Raw genomic sequence first — 14,391 nt, forward strand, 5'->3', positions numbered from 1 at the left:
TTTTTTTTTTTTTTTTTTTTTTTTTTTTTTTTTTTAATTTTATACACAGTAATCGGCATGGCGCAGCGAACCTCACAATGTGCGTTATAATATATTCGTCGAATTACATATAACTGTTTAACTGTTTTTTAATTAGCGAAAGGTCGGTCGAACTTTATAATAAGCATATTTTATATAGTTTTCTTAGCGCTGTTATTAATGTAATATTATTAATGTAAAGATTAAAAATCGATGCTGACTGTAAATAAATGATAAAATCATTTTATTTTTCATAATGAAGAATCGAATATATAGTAATAAACTAATTGTTTAATTAAATATAATAAACATAATGTAATTAATATAATAATCGAATAAATATTGAAATAAAATAAGAATACTCTGTTATCGTGTTATTTTAAATAAAATAAAATATATATTCCAGATGTTGTATCTTAAAATTACATATGTAGACATGTATTCATTATAGTCACATCATTGCAAATAGGTAATACTTATGTAGGTCTGGTATTTTTTAATCCACCGATCGTTCTCAGCTTATACTTATTCCAGTGTAATGTAAATTAGCGGCACCATGGTGAGAATCGTTACCTCTCTTGGCCTTGATTTCAATCTGAATGGTTATCCTTCGGTGACTTAAATCGAACCTTCGACGGTGAACAATTAGCTTGTGAAAAAGAGGAACTTGCCCTTGTTAAGGACATTTTCCTTTTTTTCTTTCTGTTTCTTTTCTTTTTTTTTCTATTTCTTTTTTCTCTCTCTCTCTTTTTTTTTTTTCTTTTGTTACGATCGACGAACCTTTCGAGTTTATGAATGGCTTCGTAAATTTTGCCAAACGAATTTATTTATTATTTCGTTCTTTAAAGAACGCTACGCAAAATTTTTATATTTATTTTCGTCAATGATCCCCGAACGAGAATAGGGTGGAAAGAATTAAAACTAAAGGTAGACTTCGTCGCTTCGTTATATCTACATACGAATAATACGTGGTTTGCCTACGCAACGAGAATATAATCGTTCTCGCGGAATCTCATTAAATCAAAAGGCATACGGATAATTTACGTGGCAATTATCGTTCTTTCCGCGAGAATAAAAATAACGAGTTCGAGGTTGGAAAAATGAATTTGCAAACAAGCGGGGAAATGGAGGAGCGCGTAATATATTTGCGGCTACGTGTAATGTGCAAAGATAAAGGGGAGAGAGAGAGAGAGAGAGAGAGAGAGAGAGAGAGAGAGAGGGAGGGAGGGAGGGAGGGAGGGAGGGCGATGCGGACAGTGGTGGTCAAACGTTTGCCCGCAGCACCACGGTGATTGATATAAACGCGGCAAACTAACGAAGCGTGACGACGGTCGATGCCATGACAGGCGGAAACTAAATTTTTCCCTTTTTACTTTTTCACTCAGCGTGTATCCTAACGCACTCGGCATTGTTCATCGTTGACGGCTCTTGCACTTCGGGGTGAGAGCGTGACTCCACCTCTTTTCCTCGTCTCTCTCTCTCTCTCTCTCTTTCTCTCTCTCTCCCTCTCTCTCTCCCTCTCCCCTATCTATCTTTTTCTATCTTTTTCTATCTTTCACTTTTTTTTCTCACTCTCTTTCTCTTTCTCTTTTTCGCTACCCCTTCCAGACGCCGATACACTACCGTGCTGTCACGCGCATAATGCCGCGCGTTTAGCATTTATATCTTTTTGGCCCCAGGTATATGTTCTCGCATAATTAGCAGCAGTTTTTATGCACCGCCGTAACATTCAACGACGTAAAAAGAAAAGAGAAAACGGTTAAGTTAGATCCCGTTCAAGGGTTACCTACGCGGCTGCGTCTTTTCTTTCTTTTTTTTTTTTTCGAGCTACCACTAGGCACTTACCGCTTCTCTGTTCCGCGTCCGATTCGTAGGACCCTAAGGCCCGAAAAATTCTCACACGGCAGCCGTCGATCTGATTTGCATGCCAAGTGAAATCTCCGTACGACACGGTACATATGCGTGTATCGTTGATGCATGCTCGACACCCTTTTTCGACTATCTTTTTACATGGATTTCTCAGGCAGAGAGAGAAAGAGAGAGAGAGAAAGAAAGAGAGATAGAGAAAAAATGAAATATAAAAAGGATGAGAAAGAAAAAAGAAAAAGAAAGATGCGCTCGAAGTTGATTATACCTTATAATTACCAAAAAGAAGAAGAGATAAATAGTTCGACGAAAGCGGCCGACAAGATCGATCGAAGTATCTTCGATTTCCGTACTGTCGTTTAGCTTGAATAAAGGCGATGGATCAAAAACAGTGTAATATAGCGAACGCGCGTGCCCTCCGCTGGTGTACAAGAGATCCTTCGATATCCCGATCATCGATCATCCATTATTAGATCGGCACCCTCTTTACCGCAAGTCCAATACGCCCATAAATTCCATTCTTGGATACGATCCACCTTGTACGAGGGCGTGCAAGAAGCCAACGCGCGCCTCTAGTGCGCTCGACACAATACGAAGGAAAAAATAGTTTTGCTCTCACAAATCGATTCAGATACGTACCTGTGCGTCCGCAGGATAGAGAGGACGTTGTTAACTTTTAAAGCCTCTTCTACCCTTCTTTTTTTCCTTTTACCTATTTCTCTCTCTCTCTCTCTCTCTCTCTTTTACTTTTAAAGCCACCAGACGGTAGCATTTATACAATGCTTCGTCGACAATCGAGCCTTGAGGCTTCTTTCTCTCTCTCTCTCTCTCTCTCTCTCTCTCTCTCTCTCTCTCTCTCTCTCTCTTTGACCTGCCAATAAAATATACGATTACACAAATAAGAGAGAAAGAACGAACTCGAGTGGGGATTCATAGATCACCGATCGAGAATATGGGTCTCTATCCTTGTCCTTTTACATCCTTTCCTCTTCCCTTCCCCTTGAATGGAAAACGACGTCACTTAGACTATACAAAAGGGATCGCAGGTTCCACTAGAACGTTGTTCGCAAGGGTCTCTCGTTAGACCCAAGGGCGGGCATAGGATCCAACCCCCTTCTCAGATTCCCCAGGTGGAATATCGCGCTAGGAGAAAGGATCGAGTACTCGATCAGTTTCCCGTCAGTTTCCGGTGGTGACTCTCGCCAATATCTCGCGAATTTACTTTACTTTATTGTATTAGCCAATAGTTTAGTGATTATCAAACAATATTACTTACAATTCATAGATCTATATATATATATATATATATATCGATCGATACAAAATACTCGTTGATCCGTTTTAACGAATATGGAAACAAATGTTAACATTGAATCATTGCCTCTGGGAAAGCTTAACCCCTCGAGATTGAGTTATTAACTCAAAGAAAGAAGAGGCGGAGATGAAAGAACTAAGAAGAAGAAGAAAATGATAAAAAGCACAACGAACGAAGAGAGCGTACATGCGAACGGATAAAAGAGAAAGAGAAAAGAGATCGAGCGAATCCTGTTAACCGGTCGAAATTAAATCTCCATTAGAGCGAGAACGTATGAATTATGAAGATGTAGAAAGACCGGTCGAGAGTCGTAGGGAATGACAGAAGTTGAGACGCGGAGGGAAAGTTGATGAAAAAGAAAAAGACGATGAATAAGAAGGAAGAAGATACAACGAACTAGGAGTCTTTGGAAGGAAAAAGAACTTCCAAGAAAAGAAAAGATATATATATATATATGTATATAAAGAAGGAGGGAAGGAGGGAGTGAGTATTAAACGAGCACGGAGGCTTATCACGTAATAAGTGCATGATCGATGCGAGCGTATAGACAGAACGTGGAGGGAAGAAGTGGAGGAGGTGGATGTGGAGGTGGTGATGGAAGGGACGAAGGAGGAGGGGGAATGGAAGAAGGAACGGGACGCCATATTGAGTGGCACGGAGCGATCGTATTCTCTCGAGTCGTTGCAAAACTCTGTGCGATGTTAGAGAAAATGTACGGCTTCTAGGACCGCCTACCATTCGTCTTTTGCTTATCCTCTCTTGCTACTACGTATGTACTTAAATCCCCTCCTCTATCTATTTTCTCTAGCTACCATTTGATCGGTGTAACGCGACGCTCCTAGCTTAGAATCTACGATGAGACCTCGATTTATGTGATTCATACGATTTACGTGGTCCAAGCATGTGCATGCCGATTCGTTTGCAAACGTCGATTAAATCGTCGTCTTTTGCTCGAGTCTACGAAGAAAAAAAAGAGGAGAAAGAGAGAGTGAGAGATGTGTATATGTGTGTGTATGAGAGAGAGAGAGAGAGAGAGAGAGAGATATTGGACTCGCCAGAGTCTTCTCACATCAGCCAACAAGGGACTCCTTGTATTCGTTAAGCGATTCAAGCGCGAGATACGCGTGTAGGTATGCCTTAAGGATTTTATTCCAAACGCGCGATACGCGACGTGTATGTATGTGATTAGAAGACTCGATGTCTATTCTCCAAGACTCGATGCTTCTAATTGCGACGTCTTCGATCGTTCCTTCTTCGAATTTTGATTCCTTTCATGACTACTGTGTTTCCCTTGGAATCCTTAAAAATCTATCTGACTATCTATTTAGCTTTCTTTATTTTCTTTTTCTTTTTTCTTTTTCTTCTTTTTTCTTTCTTTGTTGTTTTTTCTTTCTTTCTTTCTTTTTTTTTCCTTTTTCTTTTTTTTTTCCCGAAGGAGAACGAAAGAATACAAGATACGATTTAGCCGATGAAACATCGCCGACGGACAGGATACTCCTGTAAGATCGTCATGATAATCGTTATGAATAATTAATGAGGAGTTCAGCTACTGAAATATTGTATTTCGATCGTCACACATAGAACGTCCCATTTTGTACATTTTTCATTACCGATTAGTACGACGACGTTTTTGTAATTATGATAATGATTCTCTAGATGGAGAGTTTAGTTAGATAGAAATTGCCATTTCCTGATACGAACCAATATTCGTTTTTCCTCGTTTTTAATAATACGTTATATATATATATATATATATATATATATATATATTATTAAACCTTTATCTCTAATATAACATTCGGTTTAACCTAATTTTCGATCGATCAGAAATCGATTACATCGAGAATAAAAACGTGTTTTCTTATTTATAAAATTTTTAAGGCATAAGCGTCCTTCGTGTATCGCATAAACAGGATGTAGGATGGATTGCAGAGGGATTAATAGAGAGGAATAATTTACTCTCTTGATTTGACCGTAGGGATCGCAATCGCGAGGGGTGAATGTCGGCTACCAGCAGCGCTCGAAACCGGTTAGAATTCTCCACAGGCACCTGAATGGATACCCAGATCTAAGTGTACGCGTATCGAAGTAATCTTCCAAAGTAGGCACTCGCTCGGGCAGCATGGCTTACCGGCACTTTCCCATAGACTCGGTTATATCCCGTGGGTATACTTACCACTTGAGACGTCTGTGTGCACTTAACGCTCGCTTTTCCGTATCCGTCGTTACCCGTTTCGTCTCCCACAAATTTGATATTTATCCCCGACACCGTTAATTCCCTTGCGAACTTCATCGCATCGAACGATTCGATATTGTCAAGCTTAAGGTCAGGGGTTAGTCGAGAAATCGAAAATAGATATGGCTTTGGTGCTAATTCGAATGCACCTATTAATATTGGAATCTAAATCAATAGAATCTTTGAATAATATTAATCGCTTTCCTTATAAACGTTATGTTTACTCGATAGACACAATGACGCTTCAAATTGTCAAGCATTAAGTTCAAAAGTTCAGCTACAAATATCGTGTATATTTACATATTTAATTATATGTTAATTCCCTTCTCGTTGTATTTGTCTTTCATTTTGTCGAATATAATCGAATATAATCGGGATTGGTTGAAAGACGACGATGTTTTCTCGAACGAATATATACGCAAAGTTTATGTAATTTTAATTTCACCTACATGACTCTCAGTTTCCCCTTTTGGTTATTCGTATGTAGATACTCGTATAAACGTGTGCGTACAGGTGCTCTCGTTGCATTGCACGCGATACGAGCGTGATTCACGTAATCCATTCCCTCACAACCTGTTTGGCAGAGGTCCCGCATCTTCGTGTCCATTGTACTCCACTCGTGTTATCGTCGAGGAACAGGATGGACGCGCAGAAACGAACCCAACTTTCTTTCTTTTTTATCACATCCGTTATATCTACCTATCTATCTATCTCTTTCTTTACCGTACCTCTTTATTTAATGAATTTATCAGCTTAAAGTTATCTTTTTACGTCGACAGATCGTTTAATCGAACCTTTAGAAATTCGTCTTCGTCGTCATGTTTTTCGGCGGCACCTTCACAACGTTCAAGCTTCTGAAATTTTAGTATGCTGACGTAGCAATGCTCGTACCGATCCTGCCTTCGAAGAATAGGGGATACGATGATTCAGTTGTTTCTTGCCTGAACGATCAGTTGACTCTTACCAAACCGGTCTTGCGATGGGTCCAGTATCCTCGCTGAGGAATACTAAAAGAGAAAAATCTTTCTTAATATCTCTAAAGAAGTATTTCCATAAATGATTTTTGAATCCACTTTAAGTGGAATTACATGTAGTTAAAGTGTTGTTGTTAATTATATTATAAATCACATTAAGATAACATTTGGTTGATATATCGAAAATTATTGATCCCGTGAAAGGGTTTTAAATCACAGAAGCGTATCGTAATAGTGGCCCTTTGATCTCAAACTCGTTAACTGAGTTCGTTGCCCTACTTTCAACCCTCTCTTTAGGGCCAGGAGTTTCGTTAGTCCATACTCTTTCGTCACGATCTTTGCCGTTCTTATTACGAGAAAGAGAAAGAATAGAAAAAAGAGGAGGTGATAGGGAGCGACAGTAGTGGAGGAGAGCGCGAGAGGGACAACAACGAGAGGGAAAGAGGGTTGTGGAGAGTCGAACTAACCCCGCGATCAATACGGTAATGACGGCCGCGCCACACGATGTTACTATGCTAAGCGTTTCGATGTTTTATACTCGCGATTATGCAGTATCCTTGCTTCTTCGAGCTCTTTGAACCCGAATCACAACGGGTTCCACCCTTATCGCTTCCCTTCTCCTCATTTTCATCGAGTATCCTCGATTCTAAGGAGCATGTAGAAACGAAAAGAAACTCATATTTCTTTTTTCTTTTTTTTCTGGTTTTTTTCTTCTGCCTTTTTTTTTTTCTTTTTATCGAGTAATACGTTAGCGATGATGACTTTCTCTAGTCTCTATCATCGAAACATTCATTCGATGATATAGAAGATTCGAAAAATAGGGATATAAAGGAGAATTGTTAATTCTTGTTACATTGACTTCTTGTCGGGAGAAAAGGTAAAGGATGAGATGGGGAGAGGGTGATATAGAGGAAGAAGGAGCAGGTGATATTCGATATCTTTGAGTCCGCGTAGGTCGATGTATCGAAGAAACGAATGGCGCCTACGAGAATGGAGGGAAAAGGGAGAAAGATAGAGAAAGATAGATAGATAGATAGATAGATAGATAGATAGATAGATAGATAAAGAAAAAGAGAGAGAAAGAGAGAGAGAGGATGAGGACGTTGAGCTTGAACGTCGTTCCCGGGAAATGAAACTGGCAAGAATGTGCTACCTGATCACCGTCCTCGACGAGCCGATGCTAATGCCATCAGCCACTTTCAAAGTCAGCACCTGGATGTCGCGAGTTCATCGTCGTCGTCTCGCGTTGCGTGCCTTCTCCAAACGAACGATAAAGCTTCTGCTTTTTATGTGCAATGAGCCGAAAAATTACTGACCTCCTCCTACTCCTCCTCCTCCTCGTCTTCTTCTTCTTCTTCTTCTTCTTTTTCTTTTTTTCCTTTTTCTTTTTTCCATCTATTCTTTTTCCTCCTTTCGTCTATAACTTCTCTCCCGATGGTAGTCTCTTAGCTCGGTGCACCCCTCACACGATTTTCCAATAACTCGTTTACTATCCCTACCCTTCGGCAATTTCAGTCTCCTTTTTTCCTGCTACCTTCAAACCTCTTCCACCCCGTGGACCACTCTCCGGCAATCTCACCTCGTTAAAGACCCTCGACTTCTTAACTGCGACGTCTATATATCTAAAGAGCCAAAGCAGAGCCGTTTCGTCGGTTGCATTTAAACGACATTATTATGCTTCGTGTGTCAACTGATCGAAACGTTCGATTCGAGGATCTTAGCATTATCATCGAAATATCGATCTTTCAACTTCTACTTTCATTTCTCTGAAACAACGTCCTTCCCTCTTTTTTCGAAGAAATGTCGAAGGAGAAAACAAAGAAGGAGGGAAAGACAAAGAGAAAAAGAGAGAGAGAGAGAGAGAGAGAGAGGGAGAGGGAGAGGGAGAGAGAGAAGGAGGAGAAAGTGAGAAAGCACGCGATTCAAAGCGAGCAGTTCCGCCGGTTAATTTTCTGCCAGTTCACCTTTATCGGTGCGCTTTCCTGCTCAATGACGAAGGACTAGTGGTGAGCGGAAAGGAGAGGAAAGAAGGGACATAGAGTGGAAGAAGGAAGGAAGAAAGATGGAGAGAAGGGGGTGAAACGGGGACGATCAACGAAGTCCGCATGCGCCGTTCCCGGCGTTTCGCGGTGGCAGCAGCAGCAGCAGCAGCAGCAGCAACAGCAGCAGCAGCAGCCGGGAGCCAGCAACGAACAACCAACGGCAGCAGCAGCAACAGCAGCAGCCGGCAGCGCCAGCAGCAACTAACAAGCAAAAGCAGCGCAACAGTGGCGGCGGTAGTAGAGCAGCGCCAACTAAGACCAGGGGCGACTCGAACCCCCCTTTTCCTTTTGAGGGGGAATACTCGAGGAAGAGGACGCCACTGCTAGGGCCAGAGAGAGAGAGAGAGAGAGAGAGAGAAAGAGAGAGAGAGAGAAAGAGCGTGAGAGAGAGAGAGAGAGAGAGAGAGTATGAGAAAGCGAGAACCGAGAAGGGGAGGAGGAAGCAAATTAATACGGGCGGGCAAGAGGGTCCAGCTAACGAACGAACCGACGCCAAGTCTAGTGTCGACCAGCGCCGCGACGCCTTGCAATCCCATTCTCTCTCTCTCTCTTCCGCTAACTCGATCGTTCTCATCCTTGTTTGACGAGATGAATCTCGAGAGGACACACACATATTATTACATACGATTACCTCGTATAGTTACTTCGCATATCGTGTCGTTCCTTTATTTACTAACGAGTTCCTTAATTGATCTTCGATCTATCTTCGAGAGTATGTATTCGGACGTCGTTTTAATAAGGTACACGTTCACTCACGTCGATTAAGAATCCGATATATCACGCGTTACGCGGTGTTGAGTGTACAAAGGGCTGGCTTGGTTTCTCGGATTGATACATTGGATTTCGACGGTGACAGTGAGAGGATTGAACCGTTCATTATGAGTGTTAGCATGGACGATGTCGTATTGGAGTCCGGTGTCGAAGCGTGACGATTCAAACGGATCCATAGACCGATAGATCTTTTAATTGTTTTGTGAAATACTATCCAACGATTATCGCGTTTCACGAAACTTTTTTCTCATCCAATTTGTTAAACTATTATTAAAGAAAATTATCGAATATATTCGCGTACGTTTTAGTGATATCTCTCGTATATTATCGTATTCGCGACGAATACGAATGTTTTTCAACTTTTGTGTTTCCACTTTTTGAACGACTTTTCTTTAGCTCGGATCATTTCTATCGTCGACGAGACAAAAGAAAATAAAGAAGATTTCACAAACATTGACGATGAAAAGAATGGATCATTATTTATTAGTGGAATAATTAATTAATCGATATTATTTCTTCTTTGTCGGGATAATCACGTTTAACAGTACCTTTCCCTTTTCCAAGGAGCTGGCTCCGCCCTGTGTACGATCTATTATTTCTTCTTTCTCTTTACGTTGCACCGCCATTTTGTCAGTTTATGACTATCGCGATCGGAATTACACGTAATATCCATACGGCCGTACCGATAGATATATCGATAGAATAACTTATAAATCGTATTTGAAAAATTTTATAAAATTGGTATATAGCTCGTTGCGACGTACGATGTCGACTCGTTCGCGCGGATCTCTAAGAAACTCACGAAGGAGAAGGAGAAGCGGAAGGAAACGTCACGGTGTTGTCGCTCGCGAAAGCGAGTCACGAGGATCGAGCCGATGCTCGCTCCGAGACGTCCTCCTCGCAGTCTCATTTTAATTAAACGAAATTCCGCGTCTAACAAAGGGCGGCAAGCCAGCCGGATAATTCGAAAGGGCAGATACGTGCTTCCTGGTTGGTCGAGTCGGTGGATGCGGGTGGTGGCGGCGAGGGAGGAGGGTCGACGGAGGTAGGAACCGGTTCTAGCTTTCCCCCGGGGTAACTGGGTGCCGTCAAGAGACGTTGGAGGAGGGAGGAAGAGAGAGAGAGAGAGAGAGAGAAAGAGAGAGAGAGAGAGAAAGAGAAAGAGAGGGAGCTTGAACGAAAGCGAGAGAAAGAAAAGGGCGAAGAGAAGAATGAGCGCGGATGGGAGAGGCTCGATGGACGAAAAGAGAGAGAGAAAGAGAGAGAGACTCCGGAGTGGGATCGATAAAGGGAGTGTCGGCACGAGAATCGGGCATGAGGAACGCGAGGGTGGCCCTCGCCCTAAACGATCACCTTAAGCGGGTCAACGCGTTCCTCGTCCTGTACGAAAACGATAGTCTGGAACGGCTTCATTAACCTCACGTACGAGATGGATCTAGAATAGAATTTGAAGGATCTTCCTCTTGAATACTCAATATGTTCACATTTCAGATATATTTTTAATCATCAATGAAATTTCATTAGAACTTCATTGAAGGAAAAATAAGAGCCTATTCATACTTAGAAATAAAAAAAAAAAAAGAAAGAAGAGAAAAAAAAAGTCGTAAATTTCTTGTTACAGCTTTTGCAACTAAAGAGAGAGAGAGAGAGAGAGAGAGAGAGAGAATTCTTTGTTGTTCTCCCTCGGATTTTTTTTATTTTATCACATATACTATATTTATTATGACGGATAACGTCGCCGTCTAATAAGTCTTATGTCTTTCCTTTTTTATACCTTTAAACGAGATACCGAACGTTGTTTGTCTAAGTAAATTAAAAAAGTCCGAAGAATGTGTAAAACCGTTTGTTTTTCGTCAAAGCGGAAGCTTAATAATTATTCTCAATCATCGTTATAACGGGAATCGTTATACTTTGTTATTAGTCCGATGCACCATTGGCACTACACGTCTACGGACTTTAAGTACCTTGCTATTCATTAATGTCGGCCGAATAAATTTATTGTACTTTAACGCGAGGCGTTTACCTTCCATGACATAAATCCATTCGAAGCCCTCCTCCTTTCTCAGCGACTCCGTTTCCCTTTCTCTCTCTCTCTCTCTCTCTCTCTCTCTCTTTCTCTCTTTTTCTCTCTCTCTCTCTCTCTTTCTCTTATATACCGGACCGTCGTCGCATCGTATGCGTTCAGGTGAAGGGAAAGGACACAGGTGTTTCCTCGTCGAATTTTCGTGACTACAAAATATCTCATGCAATGAATAAAATCGTTGTTAAATGAATTAAAGTTTAAAGAGTGGAAGGAGTGGAGGTAGGGAATAAGAATATGAGAATTAATACGCATTCGAAATATTTTTAATACAATCGCATTATTTTAGATATAATTTGTTTTTTTTTTTTTTTTTTTTTCAAATCGATTGTTTTTGAAAACGCTTTTATTAATCTCGTTTGCGATTGAAAAGGCGCAATACTAAAGCTTTTTCCTTGCTGAGTCGAAGTTATCCCTACGTGACACGCGGGTCGCGTTATCTCTCGCAGGCTATATGAAACACAAGGGTGGAACTTCTGAAGGGGGAGGGAGTAATCCTTGCAGGCGGATTACTTGGGATTTTTCTTGGCTTTAGGGTAAAGAAAGGAAACGGGAGAAAAGAAGCCTGGCACTTCCTTCGAAGGAGCAGTAGCAGTCTCCGTATTCCTAACCAACCCCTCGCTGATGACACATTGTCTTTCCTTCGGCTTTTCTATCTATTCTTTTCTTTACGTCGTGCGAAAAGAATACATGTTCGTATTAATAAAGACAGGATCGTTTCTCCGACGGATATAACTTTTTATATTCTCTTTTTCAGGGGAATAGGTCTTGAAATACAATGAAAAAGAAAAAGAAAAAGAAAAAAAAGAAAAAGAAAAAAGAAAGAAAACGTGAAGAAAAAAAGATTCGATATTTTCCCATTAGATATTTATTATTTCCGATAAATAATCGGCGTTCCATCGTGACGTATAATAGCGTAAAATTACGAGAAAGAACAAGATCCATTTGAAAGGAGGAAGGGAAATATAGTCCTCTCTTCTCCCTTTCATCCTATCCAAGTACCCGTACCCTCGAATCTTTATCTCCCGCTTCCACCCACTCACCTTCCCAAGGCATAGGCGCGCGTGAGCGTAACGCAAGGCACTTTGCCATTGTACTCACACTATCGAAGGAGGCGCGGTTTATAATATGATACGCTCTCACCGAAATAATGTTCCTCCAGCAGCCCCACCGACTCCATCTCTTCTTTTTCCCCTCTCCTTTCACCTCTCTTAGGGTCTTTCTCTTCCACGGAGTTTCTCATCTATCAACAGTTTTCTTTTCCCTCCTCCTCCTCCTCCTCCTTCTTCTTCGGGCCTCCCTTCCACCTTTTTCCCTCTCGCATGCCGTACGCTTTTCCGGGTAAGATTTATGAAATGGTACTTTGTACGGTTCCATTTTAGCGTACGCCTCGATTTACTCGGTCGGAGTTGCGTCTGGGGCCTCCCGACATCGTCTTATTTCCAAAGTTTTCTTCTCCTTGGCTTTGCAAAGATGAGAGAAAGAGAGAGAGAGAGAGAGAGAGAGAGAGAGAGGGAGAGAGAAAGAAAGAGGAAGAAAACGTACAAGCCGGGCACGCCCCTACAGGATGTCTCAGAAGTCTAATCTCCCATCCACAAATCGACGCCGTTAATCTCTCCTCGGTGTAGGCATCACCTTGATGGACATACTGGCACGGTTTTGTCTTAATTATTTCTCTTAACGATGCTGTCAAATTTAAAACCGAATGCACCTTTCTCTTTCCCTTTCTCTCTCTCTCTCTCTCTCTCTCTCTCTTTCTCTTTCTTCATTACTACCTTTTCCTCTCCATTTCTTGATGTGTCCCAAAGAACGTGTTTCGTAAGTCACGGACCGTTGCCGATTGAAATATTTCCTTGGATCGTTGCCATTATCGTTCTCGTCGGTGCGCTAAAGCAGCTCACGCCTTTCGTTCGTAATATAAAGTGAGTTTATGTTTATTCTACTTACTAATCTTTCCGTTCGTCGGTATCTTTATTCGGACAAGCATATCTATTTATTCACTACCTACGTGTTATTTTACAAGAGAAATATATACTACGTCGGAATGGCAGTACCTAAAACAATTCTAGATTGTGAAGATATTTCTAAACGTTAAGACGTTCAAAGTTTCATAAGGATTTCATAAACGTTTAGAAATTCTGTAAATTCGAAAGTCACATGCAAGACGTAAGTTTCGATAAAGTAGGTTCGCTAAATCATCTTTCTCGTGACATTCTCAGAGACTTTTTCCTTTTTTTGATTTGCCTTTTTTTTATTTTTTCTGTTTCTCTTTTTTCTTCCGTTTTTACTTTTATTACTTTTTTTTTTTTTTTTTCCTTTGAGTTCAGTCGTTTCCCTTGGAAAATCGTGGCTGCGCCTGTGCGTCGCGTGCGTGCCACGCATGTCCAACGAGCCCTAGAGAGTCTAGAGATACTTATTCAAGCCCTTTTCAGGGGTTGGTCGCAAGTCCTTCCCCATGTGAGGGAAAAGATAGTATACAAAAATGGATGGGTTCTTAGAGCGTGGATACGATTTTAGCGCGCCACCCTCGTGCCACACCCACATCCATCAACTTAAAATCTCGATTTTCAAATCCACCTTTTTCGTTCTTCTAGAAAAAATTCTCTCCATCTTCCGCCCCCCTCTCTCTCTCTCTCTCTCTCTCTTTCTTTTCTTTTTCGAAACGTTCGTCTGTTTTTTCGACCCTTTTTTTTTTTTTTTTTTTTTTTTTTTTAATTCTTTTCCAATCGTCTTCTACTATCCTCTTATCTTTCTTCTCTAAACGAAATTTCGAATGGCACACGAGAGAATTTCCAATGGAGATCCTTTTATTTTGCATTTTACTTTGTTGTCGTTTTCACACGTTCGGACGACGTGTATACGGTTCACTCGTATCGAAAATACGTCGTACTTCAAAGAGTTAAATTCGTCGGGTAGGCGCGTAAAAGTTTATAGTCCGACGTTAACAGAGAAACGCGGCCGTATTTCAAGTTTAGCTCGGTTGTTCACGATTCGCTCTCGGTAAGTGCGACGAACGTTCGGATCTACTCTCTGCGCCATCGTCAAAAATGGAAATTAGGATATGCGTTGGTTTTACTGGACACATGTGT

The 14,391-nt window shown here is 41.1% G+C and overlaps 1 protein-coding gene across 4 annotated transcripts in view; it reads left to right on the top strand.

The window, feature by feature from the left end:
- The window catches only part of LOC124426408 (UPF0489 protein C5orf22 homolog), a 445,446-nt gene that overhangs the window by 87,465 nt on the left and 343,590 nt on the right, over positions 1-14,391 (top strand). The window contains exon 1 of one of the 4 annotated variants that reach the window (XM_046968065.1): positions 9,040-9,191. The exons of the other annotated variants lie outside the window; for them this stretch is intronic. Coding sequence (XP_046824021.1) covers positions 9,040-9,191 — 152 coding nt within the window. Of the gene's footprint in view, positions 1-9,039; positions 9,192-14,391 lie in introns of those variants that run through there. 4 annotated transcript variants of the gene reach the window in all.

This window comes from Vespa crabro, chromosome 1 (genome assembly GCF_910589235.1).
Source record: "Vespa crabro chromosome 1, iyVesCrab1.2, whole genome shotgun sequence".
Taxonomy (NCBI): domain Eukaryota; kingdom Metazoa; phylum Arthropoda; class Insecta; order Hymenoptera; family Vespidae; genus Vespa; species Vespa crabro.